The sequence below is a fragment of the Rhodnius prolixus genome, unplaced genomic scaffold (assembly GCF_049639745.1).
Source record: "Rhodnius prolixus isolate KJV_2025 unplaced genomic scaffold, Rpr scaffold_6, whole genome shotgun sequence".
Lineage (NCBI taxonomy): Eukaryota > Metazoa > Arthropoda > Insecta > Hemiptera > Reduviidae > Rhodnius > Rhodnius prolixus.
The window spans coordinates 15,357,034-15,383,086 of record NW_027411634.1 but is presented as its reverse complement, the minus strand read 5'-3'; the positions used below and the strand labels follow the sequence as shown (position 1 = coordinate 15,383,086).

The 26,053-nt window shown below is 35.4% G+C and overlaps 1 protein-coding gene across 4 annotated transcripts in view; it reads right to left on the bottom strand.

Annotated features, from left to right (window-relative positions):
• The window catches only part of Ten-a (Teneurin-a transmembrane protein), a 1,628,256-nt gene that overhangs the window by 366,613 nt on the left and 1,235,590 nt on the right, over positions 1 to 26,053 (bottom strand). For all 4 annotated transcript variants that reach the window (XM_074139868.1, XM_074139867.1, XM_074139869.1 and 1 more), the window contains one exon: positions 9,340 to 9,393. In XM_074139868.1, coding sequence (XP_073995969.1) covers positions 9,340 to 9,393 — 54 coding nt within the window. The remainder of the gene's footprint in view (positions 1 to 9,339; positions 9,394 to 26,053) is intronic.

Sequence of the window (26,053 nt, the reverse complement as noted above, 5' to 3'; positions counted from 1 at the left end):
TTCCCCAGATCCAGGCCCCCTGTGACTTTTTCTTGTTCCCGAAACTGAAGAGACCCATGAAAGGACGACGCTACGCAACGATTGAGGAGATAAAGACGGCATCAAAGAAGGAGCTGAACAAGATCACAAAATATGATTTTTTGTAGTGCTTCGAGGATTGGAGAAAACGTTGGCACAAGTAATCTGATGGGGATTACTTTAAAGGGAACAAAATAGATATTCATGAAAAAAAAAATAATTTTTGAAAAAACACAAAATTCGCGATACTTTTTGAACAGACCTCGTATGTGCTTCCGCTCCTGTCAAAGACACCTAATTGGTAGTTTCAGTGTTTAAGACCTGCCTAAACAAATAGGCAACTACTATACTTCAATAAATTACAAGATACCTAATAAAATAAGTTACTTTTGAAACTATTTTGTACGAATGACCAAAAAAAAAAAAGCTAAAAATCACCAATTTATAATAATTCATGAGAGGCTAAAATATTCACTACACGTACGCATTCGGTCGTTCATATGAATGGAGGACTGTAACAAAAATTTTGTTTATTGTTTTTTGAGGAAAAATTGACTTTTACAAAACAATTACTGTTCCTATATTCCAGAGGCCACCTTAATAAAAAATTTTTAGGCATGTTTTTACATTAAGAAATATGGGACACAAGTATAGCCTCTGGGACGCCAAAGCAAACGAACAACAAATATCCCAGTTTTCATTTGTATTACCAATCATCCGGAGTGATTTTTTTTTTTATAAATAACACAAAAATTTATGAGGTAGCCAAATTATAAATACGAGGTGTGGCTATTAAATAACGAGACTATTGAGCACTGTAATCGTGTTCCTTTTAATGCAGATTTGACTTTGGGGAACAGATAAAAGTCACATGGGGCCAGGTCAGCCGAATAAGGCGGATGGCCTAAAACTGGGATGTTGTACTTGGCTAGAAACGTCTTGTGACAGACAATGCAGTATGAGCTGGCGCGTTGTCTTGATGGAGAACCCATGGACTTGTTCTTCCACAAATCGGGTTGTTTTTTTCCTTACACTTTCACGGAGTTGAGCAAGCACATCACGATAGTAATGTTGATTAGGGCGACCCGGGCAGACATCATCTCCGATTTCTTCTCGGCCATCTTGGAAACGCTTGAACCACTCAAAAACTCGCGCACGTGATTAACATTCATCGCCATAAACTTCTTTTAATAAAAGATAAGATTCAGTAGCGGTTTTACCCAGTTTCATGTGAAATTTCACGACAATTCGTTGCTCTACTACAATGTGTAGTATCATGTTTTCGGCAAAACGAAACCAAACACCTCTTACACAAATGATGGTTCCGGTCAGACAGATTTCTCTACAAACACGTGAGACGCTGCAATCGAAAGAGAAGGCTTTACGCTGCACAGCTGTCGGTCGTTAGGATTTGGCGCATGCATAGTTCTTCTGTAGCATCATCAGTCTCGTTATTTAATAGCCACACCTCGTACTTGGCAGAAAATATAATAGGAATAGATTATTTGATAAGCAAGTAATTTTAGTTCGCAATGGGTACTCACATCTCATTTAATGAATTATATCAGCCTAGTGAATTAATGCCTACTTTTTCAGGCAGGCTAATTCCTACAACTACCACAATTAGTGGTCGTGAACGGAGACGAACTAGCCAACACTTTACAGTTAAATTTCTCACATTAACCATTAAATAAAATCCAAGGCCTAGACTGGGAATCGAACCCACTAACCAACAATACATCTTAGCTTTACAGGTCTCGCCTCTAACCGCTTGGCTACCGTTATCAGCCTTATATTTTTGTCTCTCTTTTTTTTAATAATGTTTTTTTAAAACAATTTTTTTATTTTTACGTATTAATAACGAAAAGAACGACCTTAAAGACAATTTATTTTTGAACATGTATACAGAGCGTTGTACAGTCTTATAATGTGTAAGCTGGTAAATGAAGGGGAACGCAAGCTATTTTTTTTTTGCAGTTTGTAAAAAAAGGCAAAAACATATAAAAACTTCTATTCATACTGTGTGAAACATTTGCGCCATAGAACTGTTCATTCATAGAGTTACATTTATAGCACCATCATACTTCACTGTATAGAACTGTATAAATAACTCTTAGTGTCCTGCTTCACAGTTTTCTGTAAATTAAAAAGCTGTATATAAATTGATTTCAGTTGATATTTAGACAAGGTTATGTCAATTTTTATTCAATTCTCTTCACACGAAGCTGAGAGTAAATCGTGGAAGAGAATTCCGAAAAAAGAACAATATCTTCAGAAAATGGAAATTCATACTCAGCACTTAACTCTCTGACAGATTCTTTCAAGTTCTTCAAGGCACTACTCACTCTTCCATCTATCCTGTCCTTGCTGGTGTACCACAGGGAAGTGTCTTAGCTCCTCTTCTTTACACAATCTACACTGCCGACTTACCTTCTAACCTTAATACCTCTATTTACACTTTCGCTGACGACACTGCCATTCTCTCCACACACTCTGACCCTATCCTCGCAGTACGCTCACTACAGTCCCACCTTCACTCAATAGAACCTTGGTTAGAAAACTGGCGTATAAAAGTTAACCCAACTAAATCTAAATACATAGTGTTCACACTCAAACGACAAACTCCACCACCTGTCTTCTTACATCATACACCTATCCCACCAGCCGACCATGTGCGGTACCTTGGAATGTACCAAGACAAGAGACCTAACTGGAACCCCCATACGAGACTGAACGTACCGAACTAAACAAACGATACAAACTTCTAGCCAGACTACTTGACAAACGCTCAAAACTCTCACTACAGAACAAACCACGACTCTATACAGGCACTTCTCACACCAATATGGACTTACGGACTCGAACTTTACGGAACAGCTAAAAAAAATCAAACATCAATAAACTGCAAACACTCCAATCCAAAATACTCCGCCGCATAGTAGACGCTCCATTCTATATTAGCAACCACACAATCCATACAGATCTCCAAATTCCACTCATCTCCGAACTTGCCAAAATCCGATATAGAAATTTTCATCAAAAACTCTCACTTCATCCCAATCCTTTAGCTGCAAACTTATCTTCAACTACGCTACCCTCCAATCCTCGAAGATGGCTGAGGCGCCGTTGGCCCCGTGACCAACTGGGTGACTAATGACGGCCATCGATGGATGACCGTCATTCACGTTATTTATACACATCGCATTTACTTAATGTACCCTGTAGGTACAGGTGTAAATTACAATAAAAGAATAAATAAAAAAAAAAATGCAGGTGTTTAAAATGAGTAAAATACAGTCCTAATCAATATACTACAGGGAAGCCCTAGTATCTGCCTCTACCAGAAGTTCAGTGCAACAAAACTTGTTTGTAAATAAGTTTGGATTGAATCATTCACGTTCTTCTTCATCTACAATGATTAAATTTGGTTTTCAGTACGACAGTAATTCCTGTACACACCAGGAATCCTCCTAAATCCACCAGTTAATCATCTAAATGAAGTAAAAGCAAAGAGAATACTGCAATTGATTAAAACGTCGAAAACTATGTGGAATCCAAAAAGGTAACTTTTACCATTTGACTTCAAGACTTTACAAAACATTTGCTGAATGCAAAAATCTATCAATATCCTTGTATAAAAATATATTTATTTATTTTATTGTTACAAAAAACTAGGAATGACAATTCAACCTCTATAAACACAACCGCCCAATCAATTTACAGCATTCCAATTATACCAACCAATCAAGTGCTTACTATAATTTCACACTCACAAACTCAAACCACCAATCAATATGCACCAATTCAATTATTTCCACCAATCAGCTGCGTATTACGGAGTTAATATAGCTTGGTGCAATTAACGCCATGTCGTGTAATTTATCATAGAAAACAAGGTAATCGTAAATTTGACTTTAAAAAAAAAAATGGTGGACTAATTACTAAAATTATTAGTGATATTTCCGGAAAATATAAAATTCGACATAGTCGCAATATGTTCATAACCTATTTGGGAGAAAAGAATCTGGAATATTAAATTGAAATTTATGAATTTCGACAAAAAGGACTATCAAAATTGCTGGTTCAATAGTTATTTAAATTGCGAAAAGGTCTCTAAAAAATCTGACGACTTCTGTTACTACAAGTTCCTAGAGTAGTTGATTTAAAGAAAAATTTTAGAACACCCTAAAATTTCAAAAAGAATTTACAAAGAAATAGTTATTAATAAAAAACAAAACTATATCCCAGCAAAATGGCAGTTCCGGTAGACTGATTGTTAGAAAGGTTAAAGTCAGGTTACTGGGTAGGTTCTAATCTAAATATAAACTTTCAGCTTCCTTCGATTTTCAGTTTTTTTTTTTTTTTTTAATATTCTGTTCACAAAATGCACAAGCACAAAAAATCAAAATGGTATATTTCAGGTGGAAATTTGATATTCTATCCTCGCCAAAACAAAAATCAGTGTGGTTTTAAAAAGATCTTTTAAAGTTCATAATTATTTCAGAATTAAACTAATGCTCAAGGTTAACTTATTTAATAAAATGAATCACTGCGCAGATTGGCCAGCAAACCGGCAAGTAGAGCATAAATTTCAGAGCTCATAGAATTGTAGAAAACCGGCGTGAGAGCGGTAACTTGAGCAATGCGCTGAAAGACTTCCTTTTAGCACTACCTATATATGGGTTGATTCATCTAGATGTTGCACACATGCGCTCCTCTGCACAGATAAATAAGGAGGGAAATACGTCACCTTCTCACAGCCAGGTGAAACCTTAGACAGTTCGGTAATTGTTCTCTCGTATACACCGACATAGCGCATTGAGTTTCCTCTATTCATTCCTTGAACAAGACGGAAACTTTGCCGGTTAGATAAGGGTTCTAACAATTCGCCCCTATCAAACTTTGCATAGATATAACTTTGTTTTTTTTTTAATCAACTATCCAAGAACCAGTCAATATTTTCTTTAAATTAAAAAAAAAAAAAGTTCACCGTATGGGAACATTTACATGGTTTTTGTTTTCTAGAGTCTCAAAGTAATTTTGAGTTAACGAAAGTTATAGTCAATCCTTATCACTTTAGAAGAAATTTATTCGATTCCCTTCTCACTAGAAGTATTACCCATTATTCCTGCGCAAAGGATATAGAAATGAGTTGCTCTTCCCCGAAGATCTGGAGCTCCTAGACTCCAGAAGCTCTTCACACTCTGATTAATGCAATAAGTGGAAATGCATGAAGAGTTCAAGGAATTTGAAGTTTCCATTGAGAATATCTTTTTGAAGTTTACATGTTTATTAGAATTTGGTAGGCACTTCTTTACGTCCTGAACTTACTTTGGATTGACATCATCAATAATAGCGTGCGGTGGTCACTTTGCGCATGCTATTTGATGCCATTATTATTATTTTAAATTTATTTGTAAAATTACACCAGCGCTAGGTACACTATTATTTAAAGAGAAATGGCTCTCCTACTTAAAATAGGTTGCCGACCCCTGGCCTAGGAGGATGATCTGTAAGGTGATGAGATGATAAATGGTGGACAAGAGGATGGGAATGCAGACTGTAACTTCTGATGAAAGTTACTCTACCAGCGAGTTCGAGCAACTTTATTTACAAACAGAATTCCTAACTCTGTGCGGATGGTTAGTTTTGAAACATAAAATGGAGCATTAACTATAGTGCGGAGAATTTTCAGAACCACACAGTTCAATACCGTTCGTCCAGGGTGTTTTTTTTTGGGGTAGAAGTATGTATCAGTCGTTTGCAATTAAGTGAGAGATTAGATCTTGGTCTTAGATCTTAAGTCTTAGAGTAGTCGATAACGCCTGTTAATTTCAGTTCGTTTAAGTCATAAGTAAATGGTTCCAAGTCAATATTTTGCCTTAAATACAGCCCAAGATAACGGACAACATTGGCAGGAGGAATTGGAATTGTGATCCATAAAATTAGATTACCATTTTAGATTTAACTCTCCAGAAGAATCGTTTTAAAAAAATGGAAAATAAAGGAAAACATGCCCAAAAAAAGTGTCAGAACATAACCTTTGTTCTCAGAAGTGCCACATAACCTCCAGTTAATTATAACCTGAACTGCAAGTTTCTTGTAATGACACTGCCCCGATACCACAGACTATATTATGGGTACAATCGTTCGATATGGTACCCACACACACGTCTTAAACGACAAGAACTCAGAACCAAAACGCTGATGCTGGCAAATCACTCAATGTAATAATATGTGGGAAACCCAGGTTAGTCTCCGGACCATGTGGAAAAGTAACTTAAAGTTATTCTTACAAAAATTAATGCTTATTGTAATAAGTCTAATTAAGAAATCTGTTCAATTACAAGCAATTTAACCAAGTCTGGGCACGGATAATAATGGTAAATTGACTTTTAAGAGTTAGGTAATTCCCATTTGCTCACTAATTTACAAATTAAATACTTATTAACTTAGCTCAACATCGCTAACTTGATATTTGAATACACAGCAAATATCAACTTTGGATTTTGTCTATAAAGATAGACTTTCCAAGACTTTTAAATAAACTCCAGGTGTAAGACAGTTTGTGGTCGATAAACTAAAACCCTTAGTGACCAAAACAGTGGCTTCCTTGGATGACCAATGTTTGTTCGGTTAACAAAGACCGTCACTACAGAGTATACTAGGAAATGTGTACGTACTTAAATATGTTTTGGTAGTATGCTGAAATTTACCTGTGGGTACTCGAAGTACTTGCAAAGATCAATATTATACCGCAATATATGTATACTAGTGGCTAGTGCTTGGAAGCATTGGTGATTAGTGATTAGGGAATCAAAGGAACCTAAATTAATATCTAGCAGGGAATTGAAAAAACGGGTATAAGATTAAAAAAAAAGTCCCTCAGTAAAGTACTGCAACACCGGCTGAAGAGTTCTTGACCATTTCCTGTTAGGTACTATGACGTACCCTTACATAAACTATAAAGTTTCAGACACCTGCAAACACACCTACCAAAAACAAACGAGCCAATTTTATAATAACCAATTTTTCGGATTCAAATATTTCCCCTTTCTAGGAACCCCCACACTAGACTTAAAAGAACAGAACTAAACAGACGCTATCGACTACTTAAAAGACTCTTAGACGACAGATCAAAACTCTCTCTGGACAAAAAAAGACTAATTTATACTTCTATTTTAAAACCCATCTGGGCGTACGGAATAGAGCTGTGGGGTTCAACCAAACGCTCTAATCTCCAAAGGATTCAGTCCCTTCAATCTAAAATACATCGAACTATAGTAAACGCTCCATTTTATGTCTCCAATCTGACTATACACACTGACCTAAACATTCCTTTTATCGCACAAGTCGTTGAAAACACGATACAGAAAACTCCACTTCAACCTGCAATCTCATATAAATCTAGCTCAAAATCTTTCTTCTAGAACTCTTCCTGATAGCCCGGAAAGACGCCTTAAGAGACAGTGGCCTCGTAATCTCCTCTCAAGTGAAGAGAGTGACTAATAGCCCAATGTTTTGGAGTGTTACCACTGGGTAACTTCTGCACTCATATACCTCAGTAACTTATAGTTCTGTTATCACTGTTACTTATAGCGCCAACGCGCTGATTGTAGCAAAAATAAACGCCAAAAATATTTCCCTTCAAAACTCACAAAAAAGATACGATATTATCGCAAAAAAATGTTTTCTAGAAAATCTAGTATTAAAAACTGCTAAAAGAAGTAAAAATCAATAACCTTCTAATTGGATGATGAAATCTTAAAAGTGTGCTCGAAAGAATAAGATACATTAAGCAGGTAATGAAAAGTGACATTGGGGATTGGGGCAACGGCAGAGACTGGTTCCCCCATTACGCCTGGTTTACCTCTAGGGAATGACGGCTGTAGTTATAAAGGTCCGACCCTAACCCTGACAGTACACAACGCCAACATAGCAAGCTCACGTTATTATATAATTTTTAATATAATCAAATTAAATCAGTGACCTGTATAATATGCTAATGAATTTGTTATATAATAATCATACCTTATTAGTAAAATTAAATTATTAATAAAGGATTATGAAGAACATTCTGCTGCTATTTACGCTTGAAATAACAAAATAAGAATTAAACAAAATTGTTAAACAATTTCATAACGAGTGGCGTTTCAATGAATTCAGACTGTTTTTGGTAAATAAATTTATTTATAGCCATTTGAGTGTAATTTTCACCTGGTATTTGGAAGCGCCTAAGTTAAAAAACACTAGTTACAATACATTTTGCTTTTTTAGTATAAGTTTATATATATCTATTAGTAATAGATAATTGATAAGTATAATTAGCTCACGCAGTTTTATGAAAGATGTTTTCAAATTAGTTTTGGGGTTTTTGTTAACAGACATACACGCTGGATCTTACGCTTCCTAAGTCGTTTCTTTGGTACGAATTAAGATCCGTCCGCAAGCAGTTTCAAGTTTAGTTTTCTGGCGTATTCTGGTTATAACGATGCTTCATCAATTTGGTAAGAACAAATCCTGAGGGGAAACAAACAAAGTACCGTTTCGGAGTTATTTTTGGTGGTAAAGCGTACCCAAAATCTGTTCGTACGGATTTCGGCCAAAAACGGATTCAAAATCTACAGGATTGTGGCCGCGCCTTTCAGGATGAAAACTTCTCTGCTTCAATGGTAAATAATGAGGACTCCGAGTGTCCAAACCAATTTCAGAAGAGAATATTGAAGCTGAAGAAACTGAAAGTCCTTCAGCCGACCCGCTTCCATCGACTCTAGGATAACACCTATACAAGTCGTGACAAATACAGGGAATTGAAGCACATGCTGTCGATATTATTGTTTCACATTTAGTCTCCAACTTATTACGTCAGACTTCGAGAAAAATAAAGGAAAAATTTAAATTTGCTGACTCCCGTTCCACGTCCAAATATATTTATTATTTGAAAATAAACCGTACATTTATCTAATTTTAGCTGGAGGTACGACTTAAGCAGTAGGTGGTACAATTTAAAGTACTGGTTTCCTTAGTCGATGGCCAATTTTTTAATTTTAGATTTTTAAGGAAAAAGTGCTCAGACTATTTAATTTTGTGCAATAAATAGAAGCAGGGTTTACTAAAGTTTCCAATGATACCCATATGTGTTTACTAATATATTCTCTGATTTCTGAGAAAGCATTTTTAAGGGGGTACAACTTGAGCAACCTTATCCTAATTTCAAAAAACTTGAATTCGCTTCAAGCGCCAATGTATTCAGAAGTTTATTGACTCTTAAATTATAGAACATTATTATTACTATTATTGGTAATAAAATTAAAGACTTACCATTTGTCTGTAACAGCTGGATCACTATAGTCTGGAGAACCTCCTCGATTTAACCTAGAAACATAAAAAAAAAATCATTTTAACCAATTTCTTAACCATAAAACAAAAACTGATATGACTGCTATGACACTTAATTATTTCCTTAATTCTGTGCTCAACGTTAAAACTGACAAAATTTTTATTAATTTCGAACTGTGTTTGTGCTGTTTGTAAAACCGTATTAAGAAATTTTGCAGAGAAAACTCTGAGATCTGTTTCGAAAACTTTTTTTTTCCCCCCAGAAAAATAAATGCAATAGTTTGTATGAAAAGAAGAAAGATTATGGCTAATTTTAATTATAATTTTGTAATTATTTTTTAGTGCCAAGTTTTCGATCTATTTATTAGGTCATCTTCAGTGCTATGGAATGTATATTTTTCAAAAATATATTATTGTAATTGTAATTGTACTTACTGGTCTTACAGCAAGAGTTTGATTTATACATAGCTTAGTCTAAACATAAAACTAGTACAGTAAAAGCTCCTTATTCGCGCTTCCTTCATTCGCGTTTTCACTATTCGCGGATTAAAAAAATGCGACCCAATTCCTATATTCGCGGAAGTACACTATGATAATAAAAGGATTCCAATAGGTATCCAACCCAATATCCTTTGTAAATGCCGTCAAATGGACTAATAAAAAAAGTAAAATAGATCTTAATATTACAACTTTGCCTAAAGTATGTTGTTAAATGATATCGCCGAGGACTTTGACATAAGCCGCCTTCGCCGCGATCGGTGTTTTTGAGAATGTAAACGCACAGAATGAAAGCAATTGTTCGTGATCCAGCAATAGAAAAAAATGGAAGTGGCGTTGTCATTATGGATCGAAGACCGCATCCAAAAAAAGGGTGCCCCTGAGTGGTCCAATGGTCCGGGAGAAGGCAAAGTATCTTTACGCTCATTTTAAAGAACCTGATGGTAGTTGTAGTGGCAAGTTCAAACTTTGACTGCAAACAAAAGCTTTTAAAAACTGCCAAGCAAGAGAAAATTACAAAATTCTTCAAACCATTGCCTAAGCCTTAAGATAATTAATCAAAATGTTCAAAAACTTCAATTAAATTGATTTTTTTATATATTAGTTTTTTTTTATTTTGTCACCTAGGAACGTATCCCCTGTAATCCCATATAAATTACCATTCCGTATTCACGGTTTCTGTATTCGCGGCATATTTATGGAACATATACCCCGCGAATAAAGAGCTTTTACTGTACACAATTTTTTGGACACAAAAGTAGCTAAATAAATAAAATATACAAAAGAATATACAGAAGTTATAACACAAATAAGAACAATTTTTTTATAAAACTGAGAAAGCAATAAACAGAAAATCAGTGCAATTACCAAAATAATCGAGTTCATCTTCGAAATCAAAGTAATAATAATAATCAAAAATTTTAGTTCATTAATATTCGTTTAAGACAATTAATCAGAAATAGATTCAAACTGATCAATTTTTCTTTTAATTTTAATCTTTGATTGGAATTTACAACTGCAACGGTTGTTGCAACAAGCAAATGTGGTACCTGATAGCAAAAATATGTGAAAATCACGAGTGGAGAAGGCACCACACGAGTAGTGTCACTCCAGTAACGTGCTCTTGCTATACTGCTCTCACGATAAGAGTAGATCACGAGGCCATCTTCTTTTCAATCTCCTTAGAGTAATTACTCTGGTAATGTGGAGAAAGTTAGGTGTTCTATGAGAGGGGTTAGGATGAGCTGCTGTAGAGGAATGAAATTTGAGACAAAGAGTGTTAGCAAGATCTGTAATGAAAGGGATTTTGGAGTCATTATGGATAGTGAGGTTAGATACATAGAACGGAGCGTTAAGAAGTTTTCGAAGTATTTTTTGACTGTAATGTCTGGAGGCGTCGAGAGTTGGATCGCTTAGTCGATCCTCAATACTTCAATGCCGTATGTCCAAATAGGTCGCAGTAACAGAAGGTCTTTTGTTTTGAAGGTTAAGTTTCGAACGTTTGTCTGGCGAGAAGTTTTGTAGCGTTGGTTAGTTTCTTGTCTTTTCAGTCTAGTATGGGGGGATTCCATGTCAACCGTCTGTCTAGGTGCAGTCCAAGGTAGCGTACTTTGTCCACAGTTAGTACAGAAGTTTGGTTCATGAAGATGAGAGGTAGAATTTTCCGTCTAAGAGTAAATACAATATATTTTGATTTGGTAACGTTAGTTTTGATTCGCCATTTGATAAGCCTGTCCTGTAAGTGGTTGGTGTTTGTAGATTTCGTGTAGCGATAAGAGGATCGGAATGAGGAGATAAGATTGCAGTATCGTCAGCGTAAGGTTGGTATTTGGATGTTGAGGTATATCGGCTGTATATAAGGAGTAAAAAAGAGGACCTAGGACAAATCAATTTAGTAACAAAAATATAACAAAATATAATAAAAATATATATGAATTTTGTTTTCTATTGAAAAAAAAGTTCCATAGCCCTGAAGATGGCAAAAATCGCACGTCTTAAGCTTAGAAAAAATATAATTGGCCACAATCTTTTCTCCCTTTGGAAGAATGAATCAGTCACTAAAAAGGAAATTAAACAATATTCTACGATCTATTTTTTGGGGAAGTAAAAAGTGAAATTAATAGAAGTGAAATAAGATTAAACGTTAGAATATCTACAGGGTGCTCAGCATAAGACTACGGTAACTTCGGGAGGTGATTCTGGGCATCATTTGCAACAAAAAATTCCATATAAACTATGGCTCGATTCGGCTCCGTTTTATAGATATTTTTAATTTTATGTTTTTTCAAGGTGTTACTACTTTTTAGCAAAAAGTTGTCTATATTTCTCAAACTATTAAAGCTACAGCTATTTTAATAAGCTCATTAGAAAGAAGGTTAAATTTCCTTTTAAATAAGCTAATTTATATTCTAAAATAATAATATTAAGTATTTTACTTTGTGGCCCAAACATAAGAAATAGCAAGTTTCTAATTTTTTCCAAAAACTTTGACTTCATTTTTCTCAAAAACATTTTATATGAAAAAACCGTGCACTATTCAGGAAAAACATCTACATACGATCACCTTTCGAACGGTATACAATAATTGGGGTTATGTAAAAATTGATGCAGAAATCTGTGATTAATTGCAAAAAAGTAGGCCTCAAAATAGCGTCTGCATTATGAAAGGAATCACCTACCATAAGAATATAACTGTTCAGAATCATCAAATCCAGTACGATTTTTTGCAAACGTGTAATTTAATAAGCGTTCGGAACACCCTATCAGGAAAACATCGAGAATATTCCCGCCTAGCTTCTCCACAGCTATTCCAATCTACGAAACCGTAGATGTATAACATATCGCGATATTCAATATTCGAATACGTTGGCATAATGATAGCAAAATGACAACTAAATATCTAATGAAAATGTAGACTTTAAACTATCTTTTCTGCTTGTTGTATTTATTTGTTTTTATAAGCCGTATTAGGATAAAACATGTCAGTTTTTAACTTGGAGATTAGAGCGATAAGTAAGTTCTCTGTTTATTCATTAGCTCTTCACAACCTGTTAATTCCAAAAGTTTATTGAGTAGTTCAAGAAAATCTGTGTTTTATTCACATTATTTGGCATATTTCTTTAATTAACTAAAGAATAACCCACAGATCTAAACTCGTTAAACGAAAATCCTTTCTTTTGAAATTGGTACCTAACGCTCATTTAACATCATATTCATTTTTCTTCTTCTTATTTTATTTTATCATTTATAATGTAAATTTTATATTTTTGAAAATAGTTCTTAAATTAATTAATTATTAAATTATACGTTTGCAAAAAATCGTACTGGATTTGATGATTCTGATCAGTTATATTCTTATGGTAGGTGAATTCCTTTCATAATGCAGACGCTGTTTTGAGGCCTACTTTTTTGCAATTAATCACAGATTTCTGCATCAATTTTTAACATAACCCCAATTATTGTATACCGTTCGAAAGGTGATCGTATTTAGATGTTTTTCCTGAATAGTGCACGGTTTTTTCATATAAAATGTTTTTGAGAAAAATGAAGTCAAAGTTTTTGGAAAAAATTATAAACTTGCTATTTCTTATGTTTGGGCCACAAAGTAAAATACTTAATATTATTATTTTAGAATATAAATTAGCTTATTTAAAAGGAAATTTAACCTTCTTTCTAATGAGCTTATTAAAATAGCTGTAGCTTTAATAGTTTGAGAAATATAGACAACTTTTTGCTAAAAAGTAGTAACACCTTGAAAAAACATAAAATTAAAAATATCTACAAAACGGAGCCGAATCGAGCCATAGTTTATATGGAATTTTTTGTTGCAAATGATGCCCAGAATCGCCTCCCGAAGTTACCATAGTCTTATGCTGAACACCCTGTATAGGAAATCAGAAATAAACTGAGCAAACCCAAAATTGTTAAGGAAATTGATAGATAGATAATATAATCTTTATTATAAGTATGTACAATAAATAAATACATGAAGTGCGAATGAACAATACATTATAATCTTCATAAACCTTAAGATGTGAAGGATACGGAATGCAGCGAAAAAGGAAGGAAAAACCTGCAGCTAAAGGAAATTGATTAACTCAACGATAAAAACCTTAACCCTCCAAAAAAATTGATTCTTCAAATGAGAATCGATTTTAGGTTCAATTAATTAGGAATAAAATTCTCATTTGATAGTAACTTTGAATAGTGTTTAATTTTATTCATGATTATAACATCTAACAGATTATAAAGCTTGAATAATTGAAATTAGAAAATTGTTAGAGACAACCCAACCACTATTGTTGGAGGAAACATAACCCTACAACTTCCGTTAGAAAGTTAGTAAACTGCCAGAACAGTTCAACCCAGTGCTAGTGCTATACTATCTGGATACATGTTTTGAATGGAAGGTAGGGGAAAATATCTGACAAAACAGGACAATGTCAACACATTAGTGGTGATCCAGAGGAGGGCAATTATCGACAATGGGCCAGTTTTATTACCTGTTGGTAAGGGAGGGACCCGCAGGGAATATTTAGTTGCAAAATGATGGCTGTACTATTGCAATTCTTTAACCATTTGTAATGTTGCTCTAATGGTACAACGCGGAGATTTTTTCGATTTGTACTGATTATTCTCTAAAAGAACCATCTGTCTACACGCCCGTTTTTAATCTATTACAGTAAAGTGAACACCTAAATTTTTCAGGCAGGGCTTAAAGGTTGTGACAAAAATGCATGACATTCAAACAGAAAATGAGATAAGTCATCTAAATGATTTTCACTGCAATGTGAACAAAATTTAAGAGTGTTAAAAGTAAGATTTTTTTTGCGCCTAAAAAAATATTCTGCAAAATTTAGTACCTGAAAAACGAATTTGAGCTATAGATCTAAGCTTTTTTAAAGTAAAGTAACTGCCTATTTTTTCAGGCGGGCTTTAACATCCAACTACCAATTAGGTGTCATGGACGGACGCGACTAGCAAACTTACTTTACTGTAAATTTCTTTTATCAACCATTAAATAAAATCCAAGGCCTAAGACCGGGGAATCGAACCAAGTACCACAATACATATTAGCTTCGCAGGTCTCGCCTCTATCCGTTCGGCTACCTTGAGGCTTTTGTCTAATGATAATAATTATGTACAACATATGAAAAGTATCTTCTTAATTTATTAAACGTAATTCAGCTCTAGAATTGTTCCAGATATTCTTTATCTAGTTTTTTCTTACAATACTAATTTTATAACTGAATTTAACATATGCAATTAATATTAGTAACTATACGAGGTGTGGCTACTAAATAACGAGACTGATGCTGCTACAGAAGAACTATGCATGCGCCAAATCCTAACGACCGACAGCTGTACAGCGTAAAGCCTTCTCTTTCGACTGCCAGCGTTTCACGTGTTTGTAGAGAAATCTGTCTGACCGGTACCATCGTTTGTGTAAGAGGTGTTAGTTTCGTTTTGCCGAAAACATGATACTACACATGTAGTGTATTTGTCGTGAAATTTCACATGAAACTTGGTGAAACCGCTACCGAAACTTACCTTTTATTAAAAGAAGTTTATGGCGATGAATGTTTATCACGTGCGCAAGTTTTTGAGTGGTTCAAGCGTTTCCATGATTAGCCGAGAAGACGTCGGAGATGATGACCGCCCAGGTCGCCCTTCCACGTCCAAAACGGATAAAAATATCGATTATAATTAATCAACATAACTACCTTGAGGTGCTTGCTCAACTCCGTGAAAGAGTAAGGAAATAAAACGACCCGATTTGTGGAAGAACAAGTCACGGGGTTCTCTATCAAGACAACGCGCCGGCTCACACTGCATTGTCCTGTCAAGACGACGTTTCTAGCCAAGTACAACATCCCAGTTTATAGGCCATCCTGACCTGGCCCCATGTGACTTTTATCTGTTCCCCAAAGTCAAATCTACATTAAAAGGGAATGCGATTTCAGTCGGTTGAAGCTGTGAAAGAAAAAGCGGCACGCTTCATGCAGGAGCTCACAGAAAAAGACTTCCAGCACTGTTTCGGAACAATGGTAAATTCGCATGGAGCGTTGTAGGGCCAGGGGTGGGGTGTATATTGAAGGTGATAATAACTAAATATGTTTAAATTTAAAATAAAATGTTTTACAGCAATAGTCTCGTTATTTGATAGCCACACCTCGTATTACATTATTATAAGAATAATAATTTGGAAGAACAGTAATGAGAATGTTTTAGACGCGGAACTAAATGAAAGTATATCAGATGATTCATTCCTATATTTGTAGGACGTTGAAGTGAACACGTGGCTACGTATTTGAGGCAATTTCTTTCCGTAGACAAATTAAGTCTAAAAGAAGTGTACCAGGTTTTGTATATTTTTTTGGTATTCTTTCTCTTTTCCTTACTTCATCAACTTGTGTAACATCTGCAAGGGTTCCCTTCTAAAGATTACAAGCTAATTCCACGACAGTGTACCAACCAACCCGCCCTAGCTGTACACTTCTTTAACCTACCCCGCTTACAACACTCAAACTTCATCTCAAATATCCTTTACTGACTCGTACAGCAACCAAACCAACTACGGCTAATTATCCCCCAAACAGGAAACAATATTTCACTAAAGGAGAGGGCGCCGCTATTATTAAATTGCTACATCCCCATAGTTGTGTTGGCAACACTGACTACGTCTGGGTCTTCCAAAGCTTGTCGTTTTATTTTTTTTGTTTGTCTTTGCGGAATCTTCTTTTACAATAATTTATGTTCCTCGCTATTTACAGCTAGCCAAGCTATCTAGCTCATCGTTTATTCCACTGACGAAGCAGCTAAATTGGTCGCTCATTCATTCTCTCCTTTATTTGATTTTTTATTATCCAAAAAGACAACTTCCATTAAAAAGACTAACAGTTTTAACCTTCTTTTCTGTTAATATATTCTTTAATTAACAAGTTTAGTGTTTTACTTCCACCTTAATCTCCTAAACAGATGTACTGAAATCTTGCTGTTCGTGAATAAGTATGTTCCTGTCCTTTACTCTGTCCAACAGAGTAGCATATTTTGAAAAACTATAAATTGCTGACAGTTCAAATTCGAAGTATGGTACATTCCATAACTGTGCACCAAGAGGCATTTAATAAAAATTTGAGCTCTGCAGTCTTTTTAGCTCAACCGATATGGGGCATGAGTAAAGTCAATAATGTGGTCTGTTAATGAGAAATGGATTTATAGAATTGTCTAGTGCAAGAGGTCTTCCACCTTTTAAACTTTGAGGAACCCTTGCAGCTCATGGTCTTTCTTGAAGGAACCTCATGTTTAAGTAGCAGATAAAATAGTTTATCCAAGCTTTTTTCTACACAAATTCGCAAAATTATTCTTGTATCTTTAATTAATCGTAAAAACAAACATCTTGATGAGACAATTGTATAGTGGAGGTAGCGAATCAGGTTTTATTTTATTTATTTTCTAGAATACATTTTATGAATATTTAACTTTTATATTTTATAATAATGCGTCTTCATTGGTTAATTTAAAGCACGTAACTTTTACCGAATTTCTAGTTCAATTACAATTTATACTACTTCCAGAGCTAACTTTTCTTTACAATTCGGTAAAGAACTCATTGAAATCTGATGAATACGAAAGGAGATATAAAGGTTTAAAATTTGAACGTACATGCAAACCTCCAAAATTTAACCTTCTATATCTCAATAACTAATATAACCAGAACATTGCAATTTATACCAGTTATAGACCAAACTTTTCCTTACAATTTGGTAAACAAATCATTAAAATCTGAACAACACGAAGAAAGTTATAAAGATTTGAAATTTGAACGAATTTGAAAAGATCAAAAATTTAACATACTATATCTCATAAACTAATATCACTAAAACATTGCGATTAATACCAGTTACAAAACTTTTTTCTTCCTCTTAGTAGGTGTAAGAGCATAATGGCTCTTTAGAGTCACGTAGGGAAGCTTTAGCCACTTCTTTGTGCTAAATTTTATCAAAATCGGACTAAGCGTAACAGAAATATTATTAACACCGCTCCTTAAGAGGCACAGCGTCGAGACTTCTAAAATGTAAATCTATACAAAATTTTGATTAGAATGACACTTAATTCATGAAAAACGGTTTACGCGTCGATCATTTGTATCGATTGCCATACTTCTTCTTAATAGGAGTAAGAGCAGAACGTCGCTTTAAAGTTACTTGTAGAGCCCTAACTCTTTCATCCTGCCAAATTTTATCAAAATCAGGGTGAGCTTTAAAGAGTAATTAGTAATAATAATTTTGGAGGGGGTTTCACATACATGGAGCTAACTCCTCTCCCATTCGATGTACAGCGTCGAGACCACCAAAAAGGCACATATACATAAAATTCCGAATCGAATGACACCTATTTCATGAAAATCGGTTCTCGCGTTTAGGCGCTACGCAGTTTACAATAAAAGATAACAATAAGATGAAGAACAAGATCAAGAACGTTTTCTGAAAATACCGTTTTTGTTCATTTTCAGCAACATTTTTGTCGAAATCTATTAACCCGTTGCCGCAAATGACGGCTATAGCCGTCCGATCTTTGTTGATATGTAGGCAAACGACGTCTATAGCCGTCGTGCACATTTTAATAAATAAAAAAAAGTACAGCGTTAGTACGAAGTGTACTAACGCATACACTTGTTAATTATTGAATTAGTAAAGCAAATGCTGTATAGTCGTCATGACGGTCATAGCCGTCATTTGCTCTGGAAAGAGAAAAAATGACATGATGAGCAAATGACGGTTATAGCCGTCGAGAGTTTTTTTTGGAAATCCGTGGCCAAATGTGATAATTTTTACTTCCAAACATACAACTTACACTTGATTCCATCTGGCAGTCATAAACAATTGAGAAAAAAAAAGTGTGTTTCTGAGCTCGATCATCAAAATAAAAGTGTCCGGCAACGGGTTAAATCTGGGTTGTTGCAAAAAAAAAAAAAAAAATACAATCTTAAAGGAGGATTTGCCCTATATTATAAAGAAAAATTGGGAATTTTATCTTTAATAGAAAAAGAGAAAAAAATTGTCAAAGTTGGATGTTTTTCAACGTTACGCTTTTTCTTGCACTTTTTGACGATCAACCTTTATGCAACTGTCCTACCGGACAGTTTTAATCAATTTTCAGTGACCATGATGTCGATGAGAATAAATATGGGTTAAATATTCCAAGTTTACGGAATAATCATGAGTTCGAACCTTGAGAATAGCAGCAAGAGTAAATTGTGAGTGGTCACATCAGATTTTGCTGTAATTTTGATGTTATTCAAAAGAAATATTTATAAATAAAAGTTCTTATTGTTATTTTTATAATTTTAAACGAAACTACATCTACTTTTTTATTAACTTAATGTTTTTCTCTCCATTTTTTTTTTGTGTCGCATTCCATGGCTGGAATGGAATTCAGTCACTCTTCCCAGAGTGCTTTTAGTAATTAAATTTACTGGAATTTTTTATTCCTTTACAACGAGTGAATTATTTTTATGCTTATTAAACAATTTCACTCTAATAAAAAGTAGATTTAATTAAAAAAAATAAAACACCTAATTATAAACTCACATTTTAATATAGTTTTCTCACGCGAAATTTTTAACTGGATTAAAGAAAAACATAATTTTATTTTAAAACCTTTATGAGAAGAAATAAAAGCTATAGTGAAAATTAGAATGTAAATATTAAGATGTGGCTTCTCTGCACCAGTTCTCATCTAACTATTTGATAATGTTTGCTGCAGTATAATAGTAAATTGTTTTTAAAGAGGCGCTAACATTACAGTTCCCTGGGATCACAAAGAAAAAATTCTCTCCTGTGAAAAAGTGATAGGCATTCGAGAGTATATAGCACTAAGTGGCTACTCCCTACCTTGTTCAGGATTATTCTTCATTTACGATACTTTGGTCAAGAACTCGAAGAGGTTAACCAAGTGAATTTTATTTAGAGTTAGTTTTTTCTTAGTAGTTGAGGATAATCGCTTACTAATTACACGTTGGACGCCTTGAGAGATGTCCTTAGGCATCCTATACTGGACTAGGACAACAAATGCTCGGCCTCAATAGCGAAGACGTGGAGTTGTGAGAGCCATCAGCTGGATTCGAACCCAGAATGCGTTGGAATCCAATATGCCAGAAACCTTATACATTTTCAAATACTTTGTTACAATGAGAAGGCATAGCTTTCATATCAGAATAAAATCCTCACGTTGACTGGAAACAGATTTTATTTATATCGAAATCAAAGACGTGTAAGATTTGTTAGGTAAAATGTTTGTACCATTTATAGTTTCACTTGTACTAAACAAGTAACCAAAACAGCGAAGAAAACGTTCTTCAACAACCAAAGAAAAAAACATTGCATTTGCGTAAATATTACGATAAAATAATACGATATAATTGGAAGGTTATAAGTATATAATAATAATAATAATAAGAAGAAGAAGAAGAAGAAGAAGAAAAAATACAAAAAATATGTATTGGGATTCGCAAGGAATAATCCTCATCGACTATCTGGAAAAGAGTAAAACTATTACAGGTGCATATTATTCATCGTTATTGGACCGTTTGAAAACCGAGCTACAAGAAAAACGCCCACGATTGGCCCACAAAAAAGTCCTTTTCCATCACGACAACGCACCAGCTCACACCTCAGCAGTTGTGGTCGCAAAATTAATGGAAATAGGGTTCCAACTCGTTTCACATCCCCCCTATTCTCCAGACTTGGCTCCCTCGGACTACTATTTGTTCCCCAATATGAAGAAATGGCTGGCGGGAAAAAGATTTTATTCAAACGAGGAGGTGATTGCAGAAACGAATGGCTATTTTTCAGACTTGGACAAATCCTATTATTCGGAAGGGATCAACAAACTAGAGCAGCGTTGGACGAAGTGTATAAGCCTAAAAGGAGACTATGTTGAAAAATAAAAAAGGTTTACCCCAAAAAATTAAGTAGTTTTTATTTTTGCACGGACTTTTCAAACGACCCTCGTAGAAATAAAACGAAATAACCGATATATAACAGAACTATAAATTATTAAAAATTAAATTCATGAACCAGCTGATAACGATAAGACCACAGGGCATGGCGAGCATATTTAATGATAGGTCGACAGCTACACGTTCCATTTAACAAAGAAATAAGTTGCGCTCTTGCAAGTACAGAATGTCCGAAATAGAGTCTCCGGATCTCAGAAAGAATTGAGCAGAATGCCAAGAAAGTGCACCACTTCCTCAATGCACCTTGAATTACAAAGAGAACAAAGTCATGGCGTATGGTTCAGGTAGACTAGCTCATATCTTGAAAGATCCAGCGGAGTTCAGTTACGAGTTAGACCCGAGCAAATTACTGATTCAAGTGACTGAAGATTGAAGGAATGGTCAAGTTCTTTGTATACAAGGAAGCGGTACGAGTTAGAGACACGGTCCAGAAACTCCTGCTGTTGGACTGTTTTTATCTTAAACAACAGGGAGGCTAATTGATCCTTCCACGCAGGTATATTTTCCACAGAGGCCACAAAATCGCAGGAATACTAACTGCGCCAAGTCTATCCAATGTCGAAACCAGAAAATTTTGTTAACGTTAATTTCCAACGCTATGATTTTCGATAAGCGATACTAGGGGAGATCTAAAACTCTTAAAATATATTTAAAATGGAGTTTTAACGTAAAAAACGACTGTAAATTGAAATTCTCTAAAGAGTAATTTCAAATTTTACAAGAGTTTGAATCCAAGAGTCGAAAACTGTATAATTGCCACTTATTTAGTGCTGCACGAGAAACGAGACAAATCTCGGTCTCGGTCTCGGTACCGAGACCGAGACCTAGACGAGACTTGAGCAACCGAGACCGAGACCGAGATCGAGACATGATATATATCTCGTCGAGAAATCTCGGTCTCGTCTCGGTTTTTCAAATATTAATTTTTAGCTACAAAATTATAAAATTGTGTTCTTTATTAATAAATAATCATTACGGGTATTGAATTAATTATTAAAAGTTACGATTTTATTATATATATTCAATATTACTACATCTATTTGACTTCGAATTACATAAGTAAAGTAAGCAAAGTAAAGTAATCGCCTATTTTTCAGGCGGGGCTTTACGTCCAACTACCAATTAGGTGTCGCGGACGGAGGCGACTAGCAAACTTACTTTACTGTAAATTTCTTCTACTAATCATTAAATAAAATCCAAGGCCTAAGACCGGGAATCGAACCCAGTACCACAATACTCATTAGCTTCGCAGGTCTCGCACTATTTTCGTTTTTAAGATACTCTTTGCCTGAGCATTGATACATAAAAGAGCTTTTACTGAATCAGAAGTTAAAGAAGATCTTCTATTGGTCATTATCATCGCAGCTTGCGAAAATAATCTTTCCGATGGCACTGAAGTTGCACAAATACTAAAAATATCTTTCGCCATTCTAGACAAATTTTTGAAGGAATTCTCAAGTGTTTTCCACCATTCTAAAATGTCAACGTCTACTGGTGCTTGGTCTAATTTGGTATAATTAATTATTTCTGTCTTCCATGCTTCGGTGATATTTGCCGATTTTTGAGCAAATGGTGCAAAAATATTGATGCAGTCGCCGTCGTCGTCAAAAGGTGAATCATCAGATTCTTTATCTTCACCAACAGCCATAACTAATAGAGCGGGAAGTAGAAACTTCTTTCACGAATCGACTTGTTATAGTAGGCAGATATGTTATTTGGGTCTTTCATTTGGCGCGTTTTTAACATCTTTTTGAAATTATATAAAGATATATAACAGTAATAGTAACATATGATGCATTGAAGTGTAAGTAGTTGTCTTCTTTTACACACATTTTCATTACCAATATATAAATTAAAATAATTATTAGAAAATAATAACATTTTTTGAAAAGATTATTAATAGCAAACCACTTTTAATACTTAAACAAAAATTCAAAAAAACTGAGACCGAGACCGAGATATCTCGACGATACCGAGACCGAGATCGAGACTGCATAATGTCTCGCCTCGTCTCGGTCTCGTGCAGCACTACACTTATTGCATACAGACGGAGATGTTAGTTAGGAGATGTAAAGCTAGCGTTCTATTTGATGCAAGCAATAAACAAAAATACCTTCAAACAATATCTTCAAATAAATTATCTCACGATTGATTTCCCGCAGAAGTACAAATTTATGGTCAAACCATGGTTCTACAGTTTAATAATAGCATTAATAGAATCCTAAAAAGAACGATTTGTAACAAACGGCGGCAAAAAGACTCTCTGGGAAGGTGGTTTAAAAGGGTGTTTTAGAGGCCGAGAGAAAAGAATAAAAAACGATTAATAAAAAGAAATGGTATTGGATAAGACCAATTCCATGGAGAGAACCCATCCTCGTGACTTCTCATTCCTAAGGGCGCCCGATGGAGGACAGAAATGGAATAGCCAGCCAGTCTGCTTATTATTATTCAAATGTCCCTTTTTATTCCAATAGAAATTGAATACCTATAAAATCTCCTTTAGTACTAATAGGGTTTTTTTTTGTTGTTGTCCGGTGGCCCTGAGGAGGCCCTTATTCCATTGTCGGCCATCTAGTTTCCATAAAGATGAGAGCGACCTTTGTACCAGGGTAAATATTATGTAGATTGAAAGCACTTAATGCAATCGTTTTTGATTGGTACTTTGGGAAAATGCAAGGGTGAGGATAATTTGTAATGCAATTTTTCTTTTTGGGGGATGGAGCGGTAAGGTTCTTAATTTAATTTTTATTGTTAATATCTTTAACCATTTATTCTTGGTGCCTTTGATTTAGCACGCAGGTTTATTGAATCTCTAACCGGTTTTGGACTTCCATTCATCATAAAAATATCCAGTTCTCTCGACATCTTCGAGACGATTGCTCGGTAATGCGACAGGGAGCTCCAAATCAGAAATCAGTTTCGAGTAGAGATTTCAAGTTCACTTACGAGGGTCGTTTGAATCCGTGCAGTCAGAGAGATAGCACTACTGGTGCGTATCGAGGTTATGTTTAGTTAGTAGCATCTCTTGGAAGAAGACACACCAAGTTTCAGACAGATCGGTCTATTTCTTTGTGTTTGGCATTCGTTTGAATCGAGGAAGTCGAGTGATTTTCAAAAAATGGACGAAAAAGAATTTCGTGTGTTGATTAAACACTACTTTATAAAAGGCAAAACGCCTCAGGAGACTAAAGAGAAGCTTGATAAACATTATGGTGACTCTGCACCTTCGATTAGAACAGTTTATAAGTGGTTTCAAAATTTTCGGAGTGGCCATATGGGCACAAGTGACGTTGAACGTTCTGGACGCCCTGTTGATGTTACTACTCCAGAAATCATTGATAAAATCCATGATATGGTGATGGATGACAGAAGAGTGAAGGTGCGTGAGATTGCTAGTGCTGTGGGCATCTCGAATGAACGGGTACATAATATTTTGCATCAAATTTGGACATGACAAAGCTATCCGCAAGATGGGTGCCGCGATTGCTCACGCTTGACCAAAAACGAAATCGTGTGAAGTGTTGCAAGGACGGTTTGCAGCTGTTCCAGAAGAATCCGCAGGACTTTAAGCGTCGTTTCGTCACTGTGGATGAAACATGGATACATCACTACACTCCTGAGACCAAAGAACAATCTAAACAATGGGTTACCAAGATGGAATCTGCGCCAAAAAAGGCGAAGACCGTTCCTTCGGCCGGAAAGATTATGGCGACTGTCTTTTGGGATTCGCAAGGAATAATCCTCATCGACTATCTGGAAAAGGGTAAAACTATTACAGGTGCAGATTATTCATCGTTATTGGACCGTTTGAAAACCGAGCTGCAAGAAAAACGCCCACGATTGGCCCACAAAAAAGTCCTTTTCCATCACGACAATGCACCAGCTCACACCTCAGCAGTTGTGGTCGCAAAATTAATGGAAATAGGGTTCCAACTCGTTTCACATCCCCCCTATTCTCTAGACTTGGCTCCCTCGGACTACTATTTGTTCCCCAATATGAAGAAATGGCTGGCGGGAAAAAGATTTTATTCAAACGAGGAGGTGATTGCAGAAACGAATGGCTATTTTTCAGACTTGGACAAATCCTATTATTCGGAAGGGATCAACAAACTAGAGCAGCGTTGGACGAAGTGTATAAGCCTAAAAGGAGACTATGTTGAAAAATAAAAAAGGTTTACCCCAAAAAATTAAGTAGTTTTTATTTTTGCACGGACTTTTCAAACAACCCTCGTAAGTTCCAATCTCGCCCTACATACGACGACACAAAGCAGGTCAAAGACGTATCAGCGAAGTATCTTTTGGTAAACTAATGCGCTCTGACAGTGCTTAGAAGACGTGTCCTCTATTCCTGTCAAAGTCTATTCACCATAGAAGACCTATCCACTAATCCAGTCACAATCTATTCACCATAGAAGACGTATCCTCTATTCGAGTCACAGTCTATTCACCATAGGATACGTATTCTCTATTGTAGTCACAGTCTATTCACCATAGAAGACGTATCCTCTATTCCTAGCACAGTCTATTTACAATAGAAGACGTATCCTCTAATCCTAGAGGTCTATTCACAGGTGCCTGGAAAAAACCACACAGATTGTCCTGTATTGTGTGTGTTCTTATAACTTTTTCCCTACTTATTTGGTCCTCCTACTAAGGCAAAATTTTTCTATTGGAACAAGGGGTTCTGGCACTACTAGCATAAAGTAGGCTTATTGGACCAGTTCCTTGAAAAGCCTATTTTAGTAGAAGTTTTCCTACATACAAGTACCAAGGCACTACCCCACTAGAGGTACTTTGCGACATGATCTCCTTTTGACTCAGGATGCTTGAGATCTTTCTGCAGCCAATCGTTTGCTTTGCCGGCAAAAGTGGGAGGCTTTTTTTTTCGCAAAAAGAGGCTTATTATGACGATCCCTCAATAGTTCTAGTAGGCTAAACCTCCTTTTTCCCTAAAGCCCTAGAGTTTCTTACCAATCGTTTATGCGATTTCCCTTTTACGATCCAGCATTTCCAAAAACAATACTAGCCATTGCGGTGCAATATTCCTCCTCCTGTCGAGGTCTCTGCCAAATTCTCACACCCACCTACTGCACCTACTGTGGTAAATTCTGTGGAAGAGATGTTAAGAGAGAAGCGACAGATTTAAGCCGGTCATGGTGGATACTCGGTCTAAAG